Genomic DNA, 16,253 nt, shown 5'->3' with positions numbered 1-16,253 from the left:
ATTATTAGAGAAAGTCTCAAAAGTGCACATATGGACCCATATAGCTGCACTTGTATTAAGTGCAGCTATATGGCTTTCGTGAATTCCAAAGAATTTACAGAAGTAGAACAAGAAATAGTACTCCTAGAAAATATTTGTAAACTGCATTTTAGCATGAGCAAATTTGCATGTGTAGATTTGCTCATGCGAAAATCTGAGTGTTTGCAAGTTCAGTTTCCCTCCAACCACTTTTTACCCAACTCTGGAAGATTTACGTTTGCCATTGCCAGGAGTAAATTTCCAACATTTCTCAGTATGGGAAAAGATTAGAGAAGGTGTTGAAAACCCTTAAAACATGCATGTTAGTAGGTTTGCACAGGCTCAAAAGGGCATTCTAATCCTGGAACTATTGCTTACCACTACCTTCAGCCCCAGTATGTAGATCTGCGGAAATGTGGCAACATAAGGGAATTGCAATTATTCAAACACTACTATGGTATGAGCCCTGGCATAATCAGAGAGGCTATAGCTCTTATATAATGTGATTGCTGCCATAATTTGTCGTTGCACTACATGGCATCAAAGGGGCAAGTGGATTTTGTTACAGGAAAACTAGATTTATGTAGCAACCTGCCCCATGGACAAGTAGACATTTTATTAAATTCCACATCCATTTGGATACAAACTGCAGAGGACCCCGCTGACAAGCCCATCGACGAGAACCAGGAAAGATTAGCCTGACTGTTCAGTGCCATAGCTGCCCAGTACGGAGCTACAGTTTAAATTAAAATAGCCCAACTAGACCAGATAAAGATAAGAGGCATGGTTACTTGGTGAGGTCTCCAAACCACCCTAACTAAATCTGTAAAGGTTCAATACAATTCCATTTAGTCTTTTTACTACATGGTTTACCGGGACTTTTCCATAGAGCCGTTTTCCAGACAAATTTCTAAAACAAAGGCAGTGAACCACTTTGTTCCAAGTTGATGCACACCTCAAAACAGTCAAAAAGAATGCAGTGATGTGCAGTACTGTACTGAACGAAAGGTGTGCTTTATCCATACAGAATGACATTCAGAATACATACAAAACCGAACAAACTATTTGTAAAGTACATTTTGGGTTTTTCAAACAATATACATAAAGGACATATACAGAAAAGGATATTTCCAGTGAAGGCTGTGGTTCTATGGTTAAGCATTCATTTTTGAAGCACAACGAGATCTCAATTCAAATCAGCCCCATCTTTTTTTTACCAAATGCACACGTTTTAACACAATGCAAATTGGAAGGAGGTGTGGCTTGCCTTCAATCATGATGGCTGACTCCTGCGGAGGCCCTTTAGCACCATGCTCTCTGATCTCAGTTTACTCGTGGACATAAAGCAGTTTCAGTGAAGTTGTGAAGTGGAGCCTGCCTGACAGCCCCGGAACGTAAGGTGTTGCTGGGAGGACAGAACACTTTTCAAACCGCTTAAACTGAGGCAGAGCCACAGTGAGGGAAGGGCAAGGCCAGCTAGAGATATCCACTGCACACTGTGCAGTCATTAATGAAATCTGGATGCAAAACCTGGAGGCAAAAATTGGGGGGTGATATGCTGCTTCTTGCACAGACACTGAAGTAGGCCGTGACTGGAGTAGCAATTGATGAGTGATTAGACTACCTGGGAGGTAAAGGCGCTTATGCGACCACCATATGCGGTTCACCATGCACCCCTCTAACCACCAACATTTGCCTATGATGTACAAATTCATCTTCGCATAGGAGGATTTGACCCCAGAGCCATGGTGGTCGCACACACAGGAGTTGCGGAGAACATTACTATGCATCTTTAATTACATGCTGGTGAGTGCCAGACGTCTTCCCCCCCCCCCCCCACGTTCACCTACCTGGTCAACACCTTCTAGTGAGGACTGTCAAGGCGTACACGAAGGGGGCTCAAAGAACACTGCCAAGCCGCGCTCGAGCGCGCGGTGCCAGGAAGGAACTACACATCTCGTGAGCCTTGGCGGATTCCGGACGGCAGGGACATCAGGACGTTCACGCAAGGGTGCTCAAAGAGGTTCCGGGGCACAGTTTGGATGCCGCTTACTCTATCTCGAGAGCTGCGCTGGACATCGCGGAGGCTGGTAAGGGTGCTCTGAGCACCACGCTATTTCACTACGGATGTGCGCAGTCTTGATTTTGGTGGAGAGGCGAGGGGGCAGTCCTTTTCGGCCATTAAGAACGGAGACCCGGATTGGGTGTCTCCGTGTAATGTTTCTTGTTGGAGCCTAGGGCCATAGGCTCGAGTCTTGCCTCATTTTCAGCATACTGATCCACCCTTCGAGATCAGTAGTGTCTGATTACGGGAGATCTTGTGTATATTCATCCTGTGGTGCATTCTTCCTTCGTTGGCGAACTCGGAGGCAGTAGTTCATGCGAGGAAGAAGGGCACCTGTAGTAACCTTGGTGGCAGTGCACAGTTGACAACCAAGCTGGGTGTTGTATTGCAATAACAAGCTGCGCTGCTACGAAATTGAGTGTCATTCAATATCATTTGAAGTTATTTGACTATTCACACTAAGAGTTAGTGCCTGAACTTTGCTATACTCGTTGTGGTGGAAGCTGATGTTTCTGAAGGGGGCATAAAGCACTGTGATGAACACTAGTCACTGTCTCATGAATCAATGCAGATGTGTGTCCAAATTACAAGTGCATACTACTTAATTATGGAATGTTAAAGACCTACGGAATTCTATTGTTTTCTTTTCTTATATTATGCAGCAGGGGTTCCAAGAGTGAGCAAGAGGTCGGCTCTTCTGCTCCCCTGTTTTCTTCATGAGCTTTTACTCCTGGGTAGGTGTCATCCTGGCGATAGGTTGCGGTGCGGCCAGAGAGGGATCAGGGTATTAGTGCTAATGCTGCCTCTTCTTTGCCTGTAGATCACTGAGAGTTCGTTCTTAAGTGTTGTGGGTCCACTGACAGAAGCTGTGTATTTTCTTCCTTTACAGGTACTGTTCCTTCCACTAGTAAGGGGTGGAGCAGGGTAGAGTAGGAAGGAAGATAGGCAGGGAGTTACTGATTGCTGTCTGGTTCTGTCTCCACAGGTCTCCCTCCCTGCTGTCCCCATCCTTTCCTTCCCTCGCTGGACCACTCCATGGAGTCTAATTATAAATCAGACCGTGGGGGTGTCGAGAGGTGGACCCCCTATAGAGCAACGTACCATCCTGAGGATTCCGGCCACAACAGAGGACAGCTGTATGAAGAATGAAGGTGCTGTCCCATTTACAACCCAGGACACAATTCTATCTATTCACCTTTTCAATTAGTCTGAACTTAATATGAGTGCTGTATATACCCTGTACACCTTTAAGTGAACTAAAGGACTACTAAATTACCTCAAATAAGTGCACAAATAACAATCGCATTTAAGTAGTATCACAGATCCTACTGACAATATCCATCCTATATTGTGACCTTGTATGCACAGCCCGACAGGGTGTAGAATTCCAACAGCAATATAGCTAGTAGACAGTCATACTACTGATGCAGATGCATAAGAGTCAAATTCTGTACGTTGATTTTCATATATGGCATACTCGTCCCAATTTGAGAGATTCCACCAAGTCACAACAGATACCACCAGTTCGCCATCTACACATTGATATGTCCAAATCCAGACCATCTTGTCAAATTCTTTTCCCAGATGCTGCAATAGAAAAGGCATACATAGCTACTCCAATCAGGCATCCTCAGAGGTGATTGACATTTTCATCAAGACACTACTGAGGGAGCGCACAACATTTAAAATTAGTGGGGCAGTCCATGTAGATAGGGCATTAGTGGGGCAGTCCATGTAGATAGGGCAGCAACGTGTAGTGATCAGAAAACACTAAGAACAGTTGCAGTGTCCTTTCAGACTTGCTTAAACTCAGCAGACATCAGAACTGGAAGAATAGCAGACAACCTCGTTCAGAAGTACAAAGGCCCTGACCTGGGTCAGGAGTTATGGAACCAGACAGAAAAATAAGTGACGTGGAATATAAATTGCCAGAACAACTTATGATTTGCTACATACCTGAAGGAGTAGAACTGAAGGAGCAGAACTTGATGATATGGTTCTTTTCTGACATCATTCACACCAGAGCTGACTAACTTTGTATTTAGTCATTGAAATGGCAAAGGGCACTCCGAATCAATTCCAGGCCCATGATGAAATCAAACTCTCCAAGGCCTGTGATAGCATGCTTCCTAGGCTACCAAAATGCACCAAAGGTGAGCACCACAGTAGGGAAGCAATGGACTACTCATCTTTAAAAATCCTAAAATTTATATTGTAGCTGATTTCTCTGCTGAAACAAACTTTAAAAGAAAAGGATTCCTGCTCTTTGTCTCATGGTTTACAAAAAGGACTTTTGATGAAGCTTCTTGGAACTGGCTTCCAGGCTTATCACAATGGATTGGAAGACCAAAGAGGTTCCAGTAACCAGTGGACCTAGAAATGTACTAGAGGCATTGGACCAGTCAACCCCTAACAACCCACAGCAACAGGAAAAGAACACCACAATAGCTGAACATAGCAATGAAAGGGCTGACGTGCAGAATCTGCACTGATGAAACATGAGCGGGTGGGGACACTAAGAAAAATAAAAGTGGGCTGATAAATATTGGTCTGTAGTTGACACAAGAAGAGAAACGGAAATTAAGGTCTGCTCACCGGTAAACGAATGATGAAGCATTGTCCACTTTCACACAAATCAGTCCTGGGCCAGAAGTCATGTCACATGGAGCGAAAGGAATTATTTGTCATATTCAGGAGTGCAAGGACTGCGACATGTAGCTCCAATTACATTTTTGTATGCAGGTATGTATTTACCATGGTGTACTCCTTCACCTGCGCTAGCATTGGCAGGATTCTAGTTACAACACTGCTCCTTTTTTGATATGTTGTGGTCTTCTGCCATTTTTGGGCAAACATTTAGTCCCTAGTTGACGTGGTAATGATTGATTGCACCACGATATACCTTTTTGGCCCTGCTGACCACAGGCAAATACTCGGGAGTACTTGTTGAATGATCATTGAAGGGGACCAGGCAGGGTGGTGAAGCCTGGAGACTATACCCACCATAAACAGGTGAGTTGGGTTAAATATGGTTAAGCCCCTTGGAAATAGATTACTGCTTAAAAGACTGAGTCCACTGACTCTACCACATCCCTTGGGATGAGGCTTTCAGGCACTGGTAATAGGCTTCTCCCTATTCCGGTCCACTTTAATATCAGAGTCCTTCTCAAAACCATCTTTTTCTAGCACCCCAACATTACCCCATCTCTCCAATGCACCCTAGGAAGGAGTGTGCCACCCCCAAAAAAACCAAAAAGACTCAAACAGACTGAATCCTCATTCATTTAGGTTGTTTTTCATGACTAACATCTCTTACCTAGCACATTGTTATAAATATACAGTGGGTTGTTCAAAGTAGCTCTTGTATGCAAGAAAGTGGGGGTGAATGTGGCAAAGTAAAGAATAAAGTAAAAGGATGTGAAAAACGTACTTGTTCCTGCCTCATTTCAGCAAATGGCAGTTGATTCTGGCATCCAAGATGGCAAGCATACTGTTCATCAGATTGAGAATAGGCTTCCAAACAGGCTGAAAATAACAGAAAATATTTGACTTATTCTAAACATCAAATAAGCTCCCTAATACAATCTCCCAAACCTTAAACTGTAGGAGGACACAGAAAACATTAGAAAGCTTGGGCACAATATGGTGCATAAGACAGGAAGATCCCAGTGCACAGATCTTTTGACCCAAGTGATCTAGCCTCCACACCTCATCTTAATCACTTTCTCAGCAGCAAGCTGCCAAATGAAGATATCTGTGCATGCACTGCTAACTCACAGCGAAGCATTGCACTGCTGGGCCTCTGACATGTGTGCATGTGTGGGTGCTCCCACCAAGTGCTACTATACCTTGTCCAAGAAACTGTAGCTTAGTGAACTATGGGAATTTAAGAAAATGGTCCAAATTAACCAGAGCAGTGTTGGTCAAACTCACACAAACGCACACAAAAGGGAAGGTGGCAGTACATGCTTGTGTAACTGCTTCTGCTTCTTCTTCCCCAGTCATTTAGTATGACGTATCTTTCCTAGCTTCTTTAAACTATCTACAAATATATTCAAAAATATACCTTGCCTTAGGGATTATGTGTTGTCACCTACCCGAATGATCCAGGTCAAACTGACAAGTTTTCGGATTTTATATCTAGGTGGCAGCGCTTCCTCATGATCACGTAATCATGTGTAATTGTTTAGCACCACCTGACAAACTAAATTTGTAACTGATTTGGAAGCAGCATTGGGTGCACCTACTTTTTAGTTTAATACATTATGACATAGTGAAATCTGTGTATGATATTTGTCACACAAGGTTAGAGTTACCTACTGTTAGGACTTGGCAAAGACTGCACGAAGGTCATATGTGTCTTAATACATAAACCACAGAATCTTAAGAGGCTCCATTTTCTTTTTTTACCTTACTGTATAATACTTGCAGTTTGGCTTTAAGATTTGTTATAGTGCTTATGTCTTTGGTATAAAACTGGAGTTTTAGCGTAAGGAATATAAAATTAAGGTGTAGGGCAGGGGTCTTCTCTGTAGTGAGAGCTTCATCTGATCAGTGGAAATCATTATGAGCTACTAAACGCCAAGCCACTCGGGCAGTGCTACCAGGCACCCCCACACCTAGCTTCATGGACTTAAATCGTAATGATACTATGGTTTGAACAAAATGCTTGTATAATTTACATAAAACTGAAAAATACAGCAGTTTTTATATGACACCGTGTCTCCCAGGCGAGATTCTTGCTGTCTATAAATGCAACACTTTAAAATAGGAGAAAATTAAACTGAAGTTAACTTTATGTATACATGGAGTCCATAAAACTCATCATTTACATTTTCTCCCATTTCAAAGTGTCACATATACAAATAGCAGTCATCTTGCACCCAGTGCCCTGTAGATAGGGTGCAATATTTATAACAGAAAAACACAGCCATTTGCTTAAAGGGGAGGAATTTAAAGTGAAGAAACATGCTTGATAAAATTTAAAGAGACAATTGACTCAACTGAAAGTTGAGAAAAACAAACTGACTCAATGTTTCATAGAAATATTTTTCTTCACTTTAAATTTCTACCCCCCCCAAAAAAAGACTATGTGTCAGTTATAAATATGGCAAAGTATCTACTGGCCGCTGGAAGCAAACGGCCTGCTGTTTGTAAATGGGACACTTTGAAAAGGGAGAAAGTTCAAATTAAGAGTTTACTTAAGGCAACTCTTCATTTTAATTTTCTCTTATTTAAAAGTATGCAGAGGTATGCAGAGGTATCATTTTGTTATCCCTAAATATGGAGTTAATAAGGCCATTTAAGGCCCAATGCTTCAGTTCTTCATCTCTGTGCCCTTGGTCAGAAATCTGTCATCAGCACACTTTATTATCAGTCGCAGAAATCTGCAGCCTTGAGATAATAATGTAAAATAAACCCTGCCTCCCCTTAACTTTAGAAGGAAAATGTGACCCAGTGCTTACTTATGACCTAAAATCTGTGAGCTTCTCTGAAGGGGTCTGAGAGCTACAGGTAGTTCACAATCGACTGTTGGGAGACACCTGGAAATGTGTTTAGTGATGTTAAAGTTAGATTAGGGGTGTAAGGTTTAAAATGGGGGCTTAGGATCACAGGTGGCTTGGGTACATTTAGGCAACCTTTAGATGTATGGCTCATGCGTAGGTGGTGCATTTCAGTTTATATTTAGGGCTTGGATACAAGCAGAGATATCATGAAAATTGCCAAATGCCGACAAGGCACTGCCATAAATGCAAACAAATCTCAGATCCACTACACACTGAAAACGAGAGGATCATACGAATAGTAGAATGAAATGAAAAAACCATATATGGCACTCTAAACCTGCAGGTATCAAGGTTGTGTATTGCGGAATTCCCAGACCCCCATGGGTGAGTCCGACCCAAGAAGAAAAAAGCCAGGTCTTTAGGCGTTTTCGAAAAGCGGCAAAATAATCAATTTTTGAAATGTGACTTGGCAAGGTATTCCATATTTTGGCAGCTGCAACTGAGGAGCGTGTGCCCAATCTTGCCTTTCGGAATTTGTGAACAGTGACTTTCCTGCTTAAAGCTGATCGTAAAAGCCTAGGTTGGTTTATACAGATGAAAGGAAGACCTATAAAGGTAGAAGAGCCTCACACAATGGTTACAGCCTGCCTTCTCAGTCTCTCTCAATCAGCACCTCCTTCCAAAACACGGGGGCAGTGGGGGGAAGCGGAGGTGACTGGCATGAATGGGATATATGTGCATGAGTGAATCAGAGCCTGTGTCAAATGTACTTGTGGCAAAGGACATACCTTTCACCGTATGTGGCAGTCTGAGATGTCCTCAGTGATCTCATAAATCAGGTCACAGAACAGGTCATGAGTGATTTAATATGAGAGGTAAAAAGCAGTGCATGGCCACCGTTAACTAGAACAGGTGATATTGCGTTTTTTTAGCTCACAATGTTAATGTGGTCACTGTCGAATCCACAAATATAACTTTACTTTAACACTAGTTGTTTTCCAGTGAATTTTTTATTTTTTTATTTTTAACAAAAACAGATCTTTTATCATACCCAACTACAACGTAACATTAGCCTTTTTTTTCCAGTGAAGAAAAAAAAATGAAAAGTTTAAATAATTTTTTTTTTTTTTAAAGCTAAAGAAAATATGCAGTATTCCAGTAGTTCATTCAAGAAAGTACTTTAATTGTATCACTAACACCAACGCGTTTTGACTGTGAAGTCTTCGTCACGGTTGGGTGAGTCCTGCTTTGATTGAGATATATATATATATATATATTACCTACTGGCGATAGCCAGTAGGTAGTTATAGTTAGGACCACGTTTCCATAGGAAAACCTCAACATTCTATTTTGAATAACTTTGGCGCCGGTCGACGAATCCTCGCGAATTTCTCAAAATAGGTGGGGCGCTACGCTCCGCTCCTACCCTGAAAGTCTCGGGGGGATTCGTCAAGCGGGGGCTGAGATAAAAGGGGGGTCCCAAAACGCGTTTTTCCCATGCATTTTTCCATAGGACCTTTAGAACGAGCTACAGCCCGAATGGCTGAACAGAATTACTCAAAATTTGGCAGAGAGGTAGTCCCCTAGGTCAAGGAAGTGCCTTTTGTAGGTTTGGTGTAAATCTGTTCAGTAGATTCTGAGAAAATAGCCTTTAAATCAATATATATATCTGAGCCAGCTTACGGTACGCTTACCGTACGCTTACGGTAAGCGTACGGTGGCGTGCGCGAGCGCGATTCTGATTGGCTCTTAGATCTTAGTAAACATTCGAATCGGCCGAAACCAGGAAGCGGCGGCCGCCATTTTGTCTCTCGCACTGAGAGAGATTTTTAAAATCGGAAGCCCAAAAACATGTAAAGGGGCTGTTTTGACAACTCCCTCCCACATAGTCATGTTGAGGGAGTCCCCAAACATCCCCCAAGTGCAAAAACGGTTTTATTTTTTTTTCGGCAATTTCGCGGGGTACGCTTACCGTACGCTTACGGTAAGCGTACGGTAAAAAAATAAAAATAAAAAAAACACTATCCACACTTACCCCACCCCCTGTGCTTTTGGTGGCCGAAGGCCACCAAATGTGCTGGGCTTATTACAATGGAAAAAAACACTATCCACACTTACCCCACCCCCTGTGCTTTTGGTGGCCGTAGGCCACCAAATGTACAGGGCTTATTATAAGGGAAAAAAACTTAGCATTTAAAAAACCGTACTAATTCACTGAAAAAACCATAGGTTTCACACACGTTATAGTTAGGAATTAGCATTTAAAAAACCTTGCAAATTCACGGAAAAAACCATAGGTTTCACACATGTTATAGTTAGTGGAAATTTTACTGATAAAAAACCAATGAAATTGCCCCGTTATAGTTAGCGCAGGCAACTATAACTCACGCGACCGCAATCCTCTGCTGATGACATATGTGTCTTTATGAAAAAAAAATATTTGTAATATATGTATAGCTAAAAATGTATGGAAGAAGACATGGGCAAATAAGTGTCTAAATACAGTATTAGCATCAGCAGAGGATTGCGGTCGCGTGAGTTATAGTTGCCTGCGCCAACTATAACGGGGCAATTTCATTGGTTTTTTATCAGTAAAATTTCCACTAACTATAACATGTGTGAAACCTATGGTTTTTTCCGTGAATATATATATACATATATATATATATATATATATATATATATAGAGAGAGAGAGAAAGCGAGAGAGAGAGGGAGTGCGTTCATCACCTTGCTGGAAGGCGAGAATTGGTTCTTTGACACCGGCGTGGCTCTGCCGGAAAGACACGCACCTCCCCTCACAATTGTAGCGCCAGCGTCAAACATTTGGGCTGAAGACTGATGATATATATATTACCTATGGTTGGTCGCCAGTAGGTAGTTATAGTTAGGACCTATTTTCCATAGGAAATCCGCAACATTCTATTCCCAATAACTTTGGCGCTGATTGATGAATCTTTGCGAAATTTTCAAAACTTTTGGCCAGCTCCGGTCCGCTCCTATCCTGAAAGTCTCGGGACGATTTGTGCAGCGGGGGCCGAGAGAAAAGGAGGGTCCCAAAACATGTTTTCCCCATGCAATTTCCCATAGGACCTTTATCCGCAGCTACAGCCCGAAATGCTGAACGGAGTTACACCAAATTTGGCAAATTTGTCAAAGAGGTAGTCCTCAGTTAAGACTTGTGCCTTTTGCACATGTCATGAGTGATGTAATATGTGACATCATCAGCAGTGCAATGCGGGGGCGCGTGTTATAGTTAGCTGAACTAACTATAACGGGGGAATTTCTAGGGTTTTGTACGAGGGAAATGTCCAGCTAACTATAACGCCCCTGAAACCTATGGTTTTTTTAATGAATATATATATACACACACACACACATATACACACACACACACACCCACACACATATATACATATACAAACAGCCCAATTATCCCATTAGGAGCCATCATGGGATATGTAGTTTTAATCATTAGTTTAAAAAAAAACAGTTACTGACTTACGTTTTGTACAAATATTGCTATTGCAAGATGTTATGAGCCATAATTCAAAATTAATCAATACTTTACATAAGAAATGTTGATATGTTTGATAAGCATTGTTGCATATATGTGTGGTGCACTTCATGTTTGCCCTAAATGATGGGTATAATTAGTGACCTTGTGCCATATAATTATTTCACTATAATCTGACCCAATTTCGAAACATATGTATGTATCAATTCAACATATGAATATATCAATTCAACATATGATATTACATATAATGTTCATTACATGCTGCCTAAGTGATCTATCAACATTTTGGCTAAGTGCCTCTAAGCAGACAGTTTCTTGTGTCCTAAGTAATAGGAATAGTTCCTGTATTACATTTGATTTGTGATTGATCATAATGGCATCACCTGTTCTCATATGTAAACAACGGGGCACATTCATGCTTAGTCTTATCTAGGTGGCCATTGTTATGAACCAAAGATTTCTGGATTATGGATTAATTTCATGGATGACGAAATAAGGTGCTGCTACGCCTGTGTATCTGCTGGTCCAATGCAAGTTAAAGATGGACATATAGCTCCTCGTCGGCGTTCAGACCTTGTGGCTGTTTAGTCCTGAACCGTATTATCATACGCGACTCCAGGCATCTTAATTTCAATGTTCAGTCTCCAACTCTTTCTTGTTTAGGAACATGGGCTATGCCATAGTATCTCGTATTTTGCTATGTATAGCCTTCATGGGTATCTAGGTGTTTCGCCATGGCGTAGTTGGTATCTTTGTTGTGTACGGCTCGGATATGTTCCAGTATTCTCTTTTTTAATGGACAGATGGTACTTCCTATATATTTCAAGCTGCGGTCACATTCGATCATGTATACTACATGACTGGTTTCACACGTCATTTTGTGATTGATAAAGATTGTTTTTTTAAATCAATAAATAGTTTGTTACTTCCAATTTTGCAAGCCTTGCATCTATCACATTTGGTGAAACCCGATAGTCATCCAAGAATCATTCTTTGATCGTGAAAAATTACATTTTACTAATTTTGCGCTCATTACCTGACTTACACAAGGGTGTTGTGAAGCAAAATATTTTTGAAATGCGCTAACACTGAACAATGTTTTACCAACTTTGAAAAAACAAGCCATGTGTTTGTCCTATGTTTTGTTCCGTCCCTTCCTTTCAGGTCGGTCTAAGAAACAAGGTAGGATTTAGCCTTGTAAAGCACAGCAGGACTGGTTACTTGAACTATCTGCACTCCTTGAAGAACAAGACACGCAGTAGTGCAAGATACAAACAAAATTTTTTCTCGGTCCTGTTGAACTGCCAATAGACCCCTTAGGGGCTGTATGAGGCAAGAAACATGTTGACCACGCAACTTCACAACATAAATGCTCTATAGGACCACTGCATTCCAAATGAGCTACACTGATTTTATTTAGGTTAGTGAACCCCAGCAATAACGTTTAGGAAACCCCAGCATCACTAGACCTATTTTAACCACTCCTTTCACTTCACTACTTATCACAGCCCATATATCCTCATTCACCCAACAGCTTTATTATAAAAAGAACTCCGGTAAAGAGCCCCTTCGTGGGTGCCCGTCGAGCATTGCAGCATCGGCCTGACAAGGAGCACGCCCAGATGATAAAGCATGACACCTCTCTGGGTGTGTGAGGGCACTTACTCCAAGTGGAGGGTATTCCACTGACCTGACCTCCCCCTGGCCCAGGAACTGCACACCCTAGCATTCAATTACTACAGAAGGGATACAATCTCCCAGTTCCTCTTGCTTAGATGACTTTAAACCCCTAGAAATCCATGAAGGCTATACATGGCAAAATATGAGATATTATGGCATAGCCCAGGTTTCTAAACATGAGGTTGAGACAGAACATCGAAATTAAGACGCCTGAGTCTCATAAGATAATACGGTTCAGGACCAAACAGCCACAAGGCCTGAACGCCGATGAGGAGCTATACGCCCAGCTTTAACTTTGATTGGTCCAGCAGATAAACCGGTGTAGCAGCACCATATATCGTTATCCATGGAATTCATCAGTAATCGGGAAATCTTTGGTTCATTACAATGACCACCTACATTAGACATAAACGCACGAATGTCCCCTGTTGGTTACATACAAGAACAGGGGATGTCATTATGATCAATCACAAATCCAATGTAATACAGAAGCTATTACTTAGGACAGAGGAAATTCTCCGCTTAAAGGCCTTCAGCCAAAATGTTAATAGATCACCTAGGCAGCATGTAATGAACATAATATGCGACATCATATGTTGAATTAATACTTGTTGAATGACTACTTGTACTATTCATTTACAAGCAGTTTGAATGATTTAGAAAAAGAAAACTGACATTTTACTACATTTTGTTTCACAATTATAATCAAATAGCTCACTTGACAAAAAGCATTAACTGTAAAGAGAAAGAAAAGTAAACACCATTTTTCAGGAACACATGAGTAACAATTAGTAAAAAGACAAACTGACATTTGACCTCTGTCCTTGAGCAGTTGGCAAATGTGTCAAGATAAAACAACGTTTAAAGGCATTCTAATTACGTGTTCACTTTCTGAAGGAACAGAACACTTGCTTCTTCTAGCTTAAGTTTAATCCCGAGCAGGGTCGAGTAAGTGCTAAAAATAGTTCGTCCTGCTAAAATTTCACTTGCAAATACAAGAGGGCGAGTTGATTTTTTGAGGCGTGATATATTTCGAAATTGGGTCAGATTATAATGAAATAATTATATGGCACGAGACCACTAATTATATCTATCATTTAGGACAAACATCAAGTGTAGCACACATATGCAACAAAGCTCCTCAAAAATATCAAAATTTCCTATGTAAAGTATTGATTAATTTTTAATTAGGGCTCATAACATCCTTGAAATATTTGTTTGTACAAAATGAAAGTCAGTAACTGTTTTTTAAACTAATGTTTGAAACTACATTTGCCATGATGCCTCATTATGGGCAAATTGGGTTGTTTGTATATATATATTGCAATCAAAGTAGGACTCACCCAACCGTGACGAAGACTTCACAGTCGAAACGCGTTAGAGTTACAATTAAAGTACTTTCTCTTAAATGAACGGCTGGAGCGCAGCATATTTCCTCTTGCTTTCAAAACTGATTACGGTTTGATTTCACCCGACATGCTGGGACCAGCGATGAGTGTTGTTTTTGGAATCCTTTTGTGATATATATATCTTCAAATAGCACATTTCCAGTTTAATTTAATCAATATACAAAATAAATGCATTTAATGGTATGTAAGATGCATCAATGCACTCTATCAAAACAGAAGTAATGTAGTAGAAACACATGTACATTTGCAGCTGTTTAACCAACAGAAGGAAATCCCTCCTTTTTTATAAACTTCGCAACCTCCTATGGTGTTAGTCCGGCTGTCATTCCTGACTGCATGGACAGTCCTTAAAAATGAAAAATAAGTGACTTTATCATTCATATTATATCAATGTAATAAGGGAAATAGAGGGTACACTCTTTGTATGCCTTGGTAAAAATAAGTAAAAGCAGAAAACTGGGAGATATCATATGTAATAAAATAAATACAAGATACACTAATTATCTTGCATTTTGAGCTCATGAAAATGACCTTACCGGATTCGCATTCAAGCTTGGTTTGATTCAAGTTGTTTCCATCGCCCACAAACTGGCATATAGAAAACAAACGACAACCTCTTTGACATGCATACAACTCTTCTGCCTGAAGAATCAAAAGAAAAAGTATATAGTTACCAAACTTCTAATTGGGCATGATAGTCACAATATAGAATAAAAAGACCCCTTCTCCTCGAATTAAGATTATGGAATTTGAAACTAGAAGGTGGACCACTGCTGCCTACCAGTAGTTAAGCAGGAAGGGTGTGCGAGCAGTTTACCGATGTATATTATTATATCATTATAATACAATACTATTCTTCCGAAAGAATCTTATTCATCAAAGACACATTGCACAAAATCAGTGTAACATAGTTTATATATACACAGAAATAACTAGAAAAGTAAATAACGTGGAAAAGAAGTCTAATCAATTTCAGTATAAACATTTATGACAAAAATGTATGCTTGCAATTTCAAAAGTAGAGCACGAAGCCCAAACACATTAAAACCAGCAAAATTCAATATACATAGACAGTTACAAAAAATGTGTCATGAAGGTGATTATATATATGTATATACACACACACATACATATAGACACACACACAGAGAATCCTTCTACACCAACTAGGCACACCACACTGCATAGAGGAGTGATTACCAGTCACAAGATAATGTAGCCAAATCTGATGACGTGTCGGCCTTCAACTGTATTATTTGTACAAAGCCATCGTCGGGAAAGACTAGACAAATGTGACAATAAGGCTCTGCTGAAACGAACTGTCCAGAAATTTAAATAACTTCATATGTCATCTTATGGAACAGTTCTATGTGTATCACCATATAGCTCTTCGGGTAACGTGTCCAGTATCACCAAGGCAGCTAAGCTCATGGAGATGAGAATACACAACTTGGCTGCATTGAGGACACAATCCATTTTAGTACACTGTACCAATGGAATGAATGTTGTATACTAATGGCGTTGCAGTCAAAGTCCCTGTTATCCATCATGCTTGCTTCCCTGTGCAAGAACCTATGGGATGTTTAAGAAACTGGGTTATTAGTTAAGGGTGGAAGTACCCACTTCAAGAAATAATCACAATGCTTGTCAGGGTGAACCACTAGACACTAAATAAACCTGAGCTCACCCCCGTTGTAGCTATGGCAGAGAGCAGATAGCCTTAACTTAGAGGCAATGCTTGCAGTATTTATGCAGTACTAACAGTAAAAGTTGAAATGCAAAACAACAAAAGTCCCAAAATTAGAAATATTAGAGAAAAATGTAATAAACAAAATGACAAAGACCTAATAACAGAAAGCAGAGGTGATTTTTATTTCAAGTTTTAAGTGCCAATAGCGTTAAGAAGCCAAGTGCCAAATATAGTCAATGGACAATTAGAAAAGGACCTAGACGGAATTTGACGCGGATTGCAATGGAGGGCAGGTCTGATAGACCAACCTGGTTCATCCTGGGCAAAAGATTTCACAATCTAACTTTAGTCCTGTAAGCCCCAAT

At 40.6% G+C, this 16,253-nt stretch overlaps 1 protein-coding gene and 1 long non-coding RNA gene across 2 annotated transcripts in view; one reads left to right on the top strand and one right to left on the bottom strand.

Annotated features, from left to right (window-relative positions):
• The window catches only part of TMEM59 (transmembrane protein 59), a 141,280-nt gene that overhangs the window by 87,909 nt on the left and 37,118 nt on the right, over positions 1-16,253 (bottom strand). The window contains exons 2-3 of the mRNA XM_085602573.1: positions 14,735-14,840; positions 5,514-5,608 (exon numbers count right to left, since the gene is read on the bottom strand). Of these exons, the coding sequence (XP_085458699.1) occupies positions 5,514-5,608; positions 14,735-14,840 (201 nt within the window). The remainder of the gene's footprint in view (positions 1-5,513; positions 5,609-14,734; positions 14,841-16,253) is intronic.
• Positions 1,927-16,253, top strand: part of LOC146834936 (uncharacterized) — a 43,662-nt gene continuing 29,335 nt past the window's right edge. The window contains exons 1-2 of the long non-coding RNA XR_014960671.1: positions 1,927-2,108; positions 3,069-3,234. This is a non-coding gene — a long non-coding RNA (uncharacterized LOC146834936). The remainder of the gene's footprint in view (positions 2,109-3,068; positions 3,235-16,253) is intronic.

This window comes from Triturus cristatus, chromosome 4_2 (assembly GCF_964204655.1).
Source record: "Triturus cristatus chromosome 4_2, aTriCri1.1, whole genome shotgun sequence".
In the NCBI taxonomy this organism is placed as follows: domain Eukaryota; kingdom Metazoa; phylum Chordata; class Amphibia; order Caudata; family Salamandridae; genus Triturus; species Triturus cristatus.
This window is presented reverse-complemented; position numbering and strand designations above follow the sequence as displayed.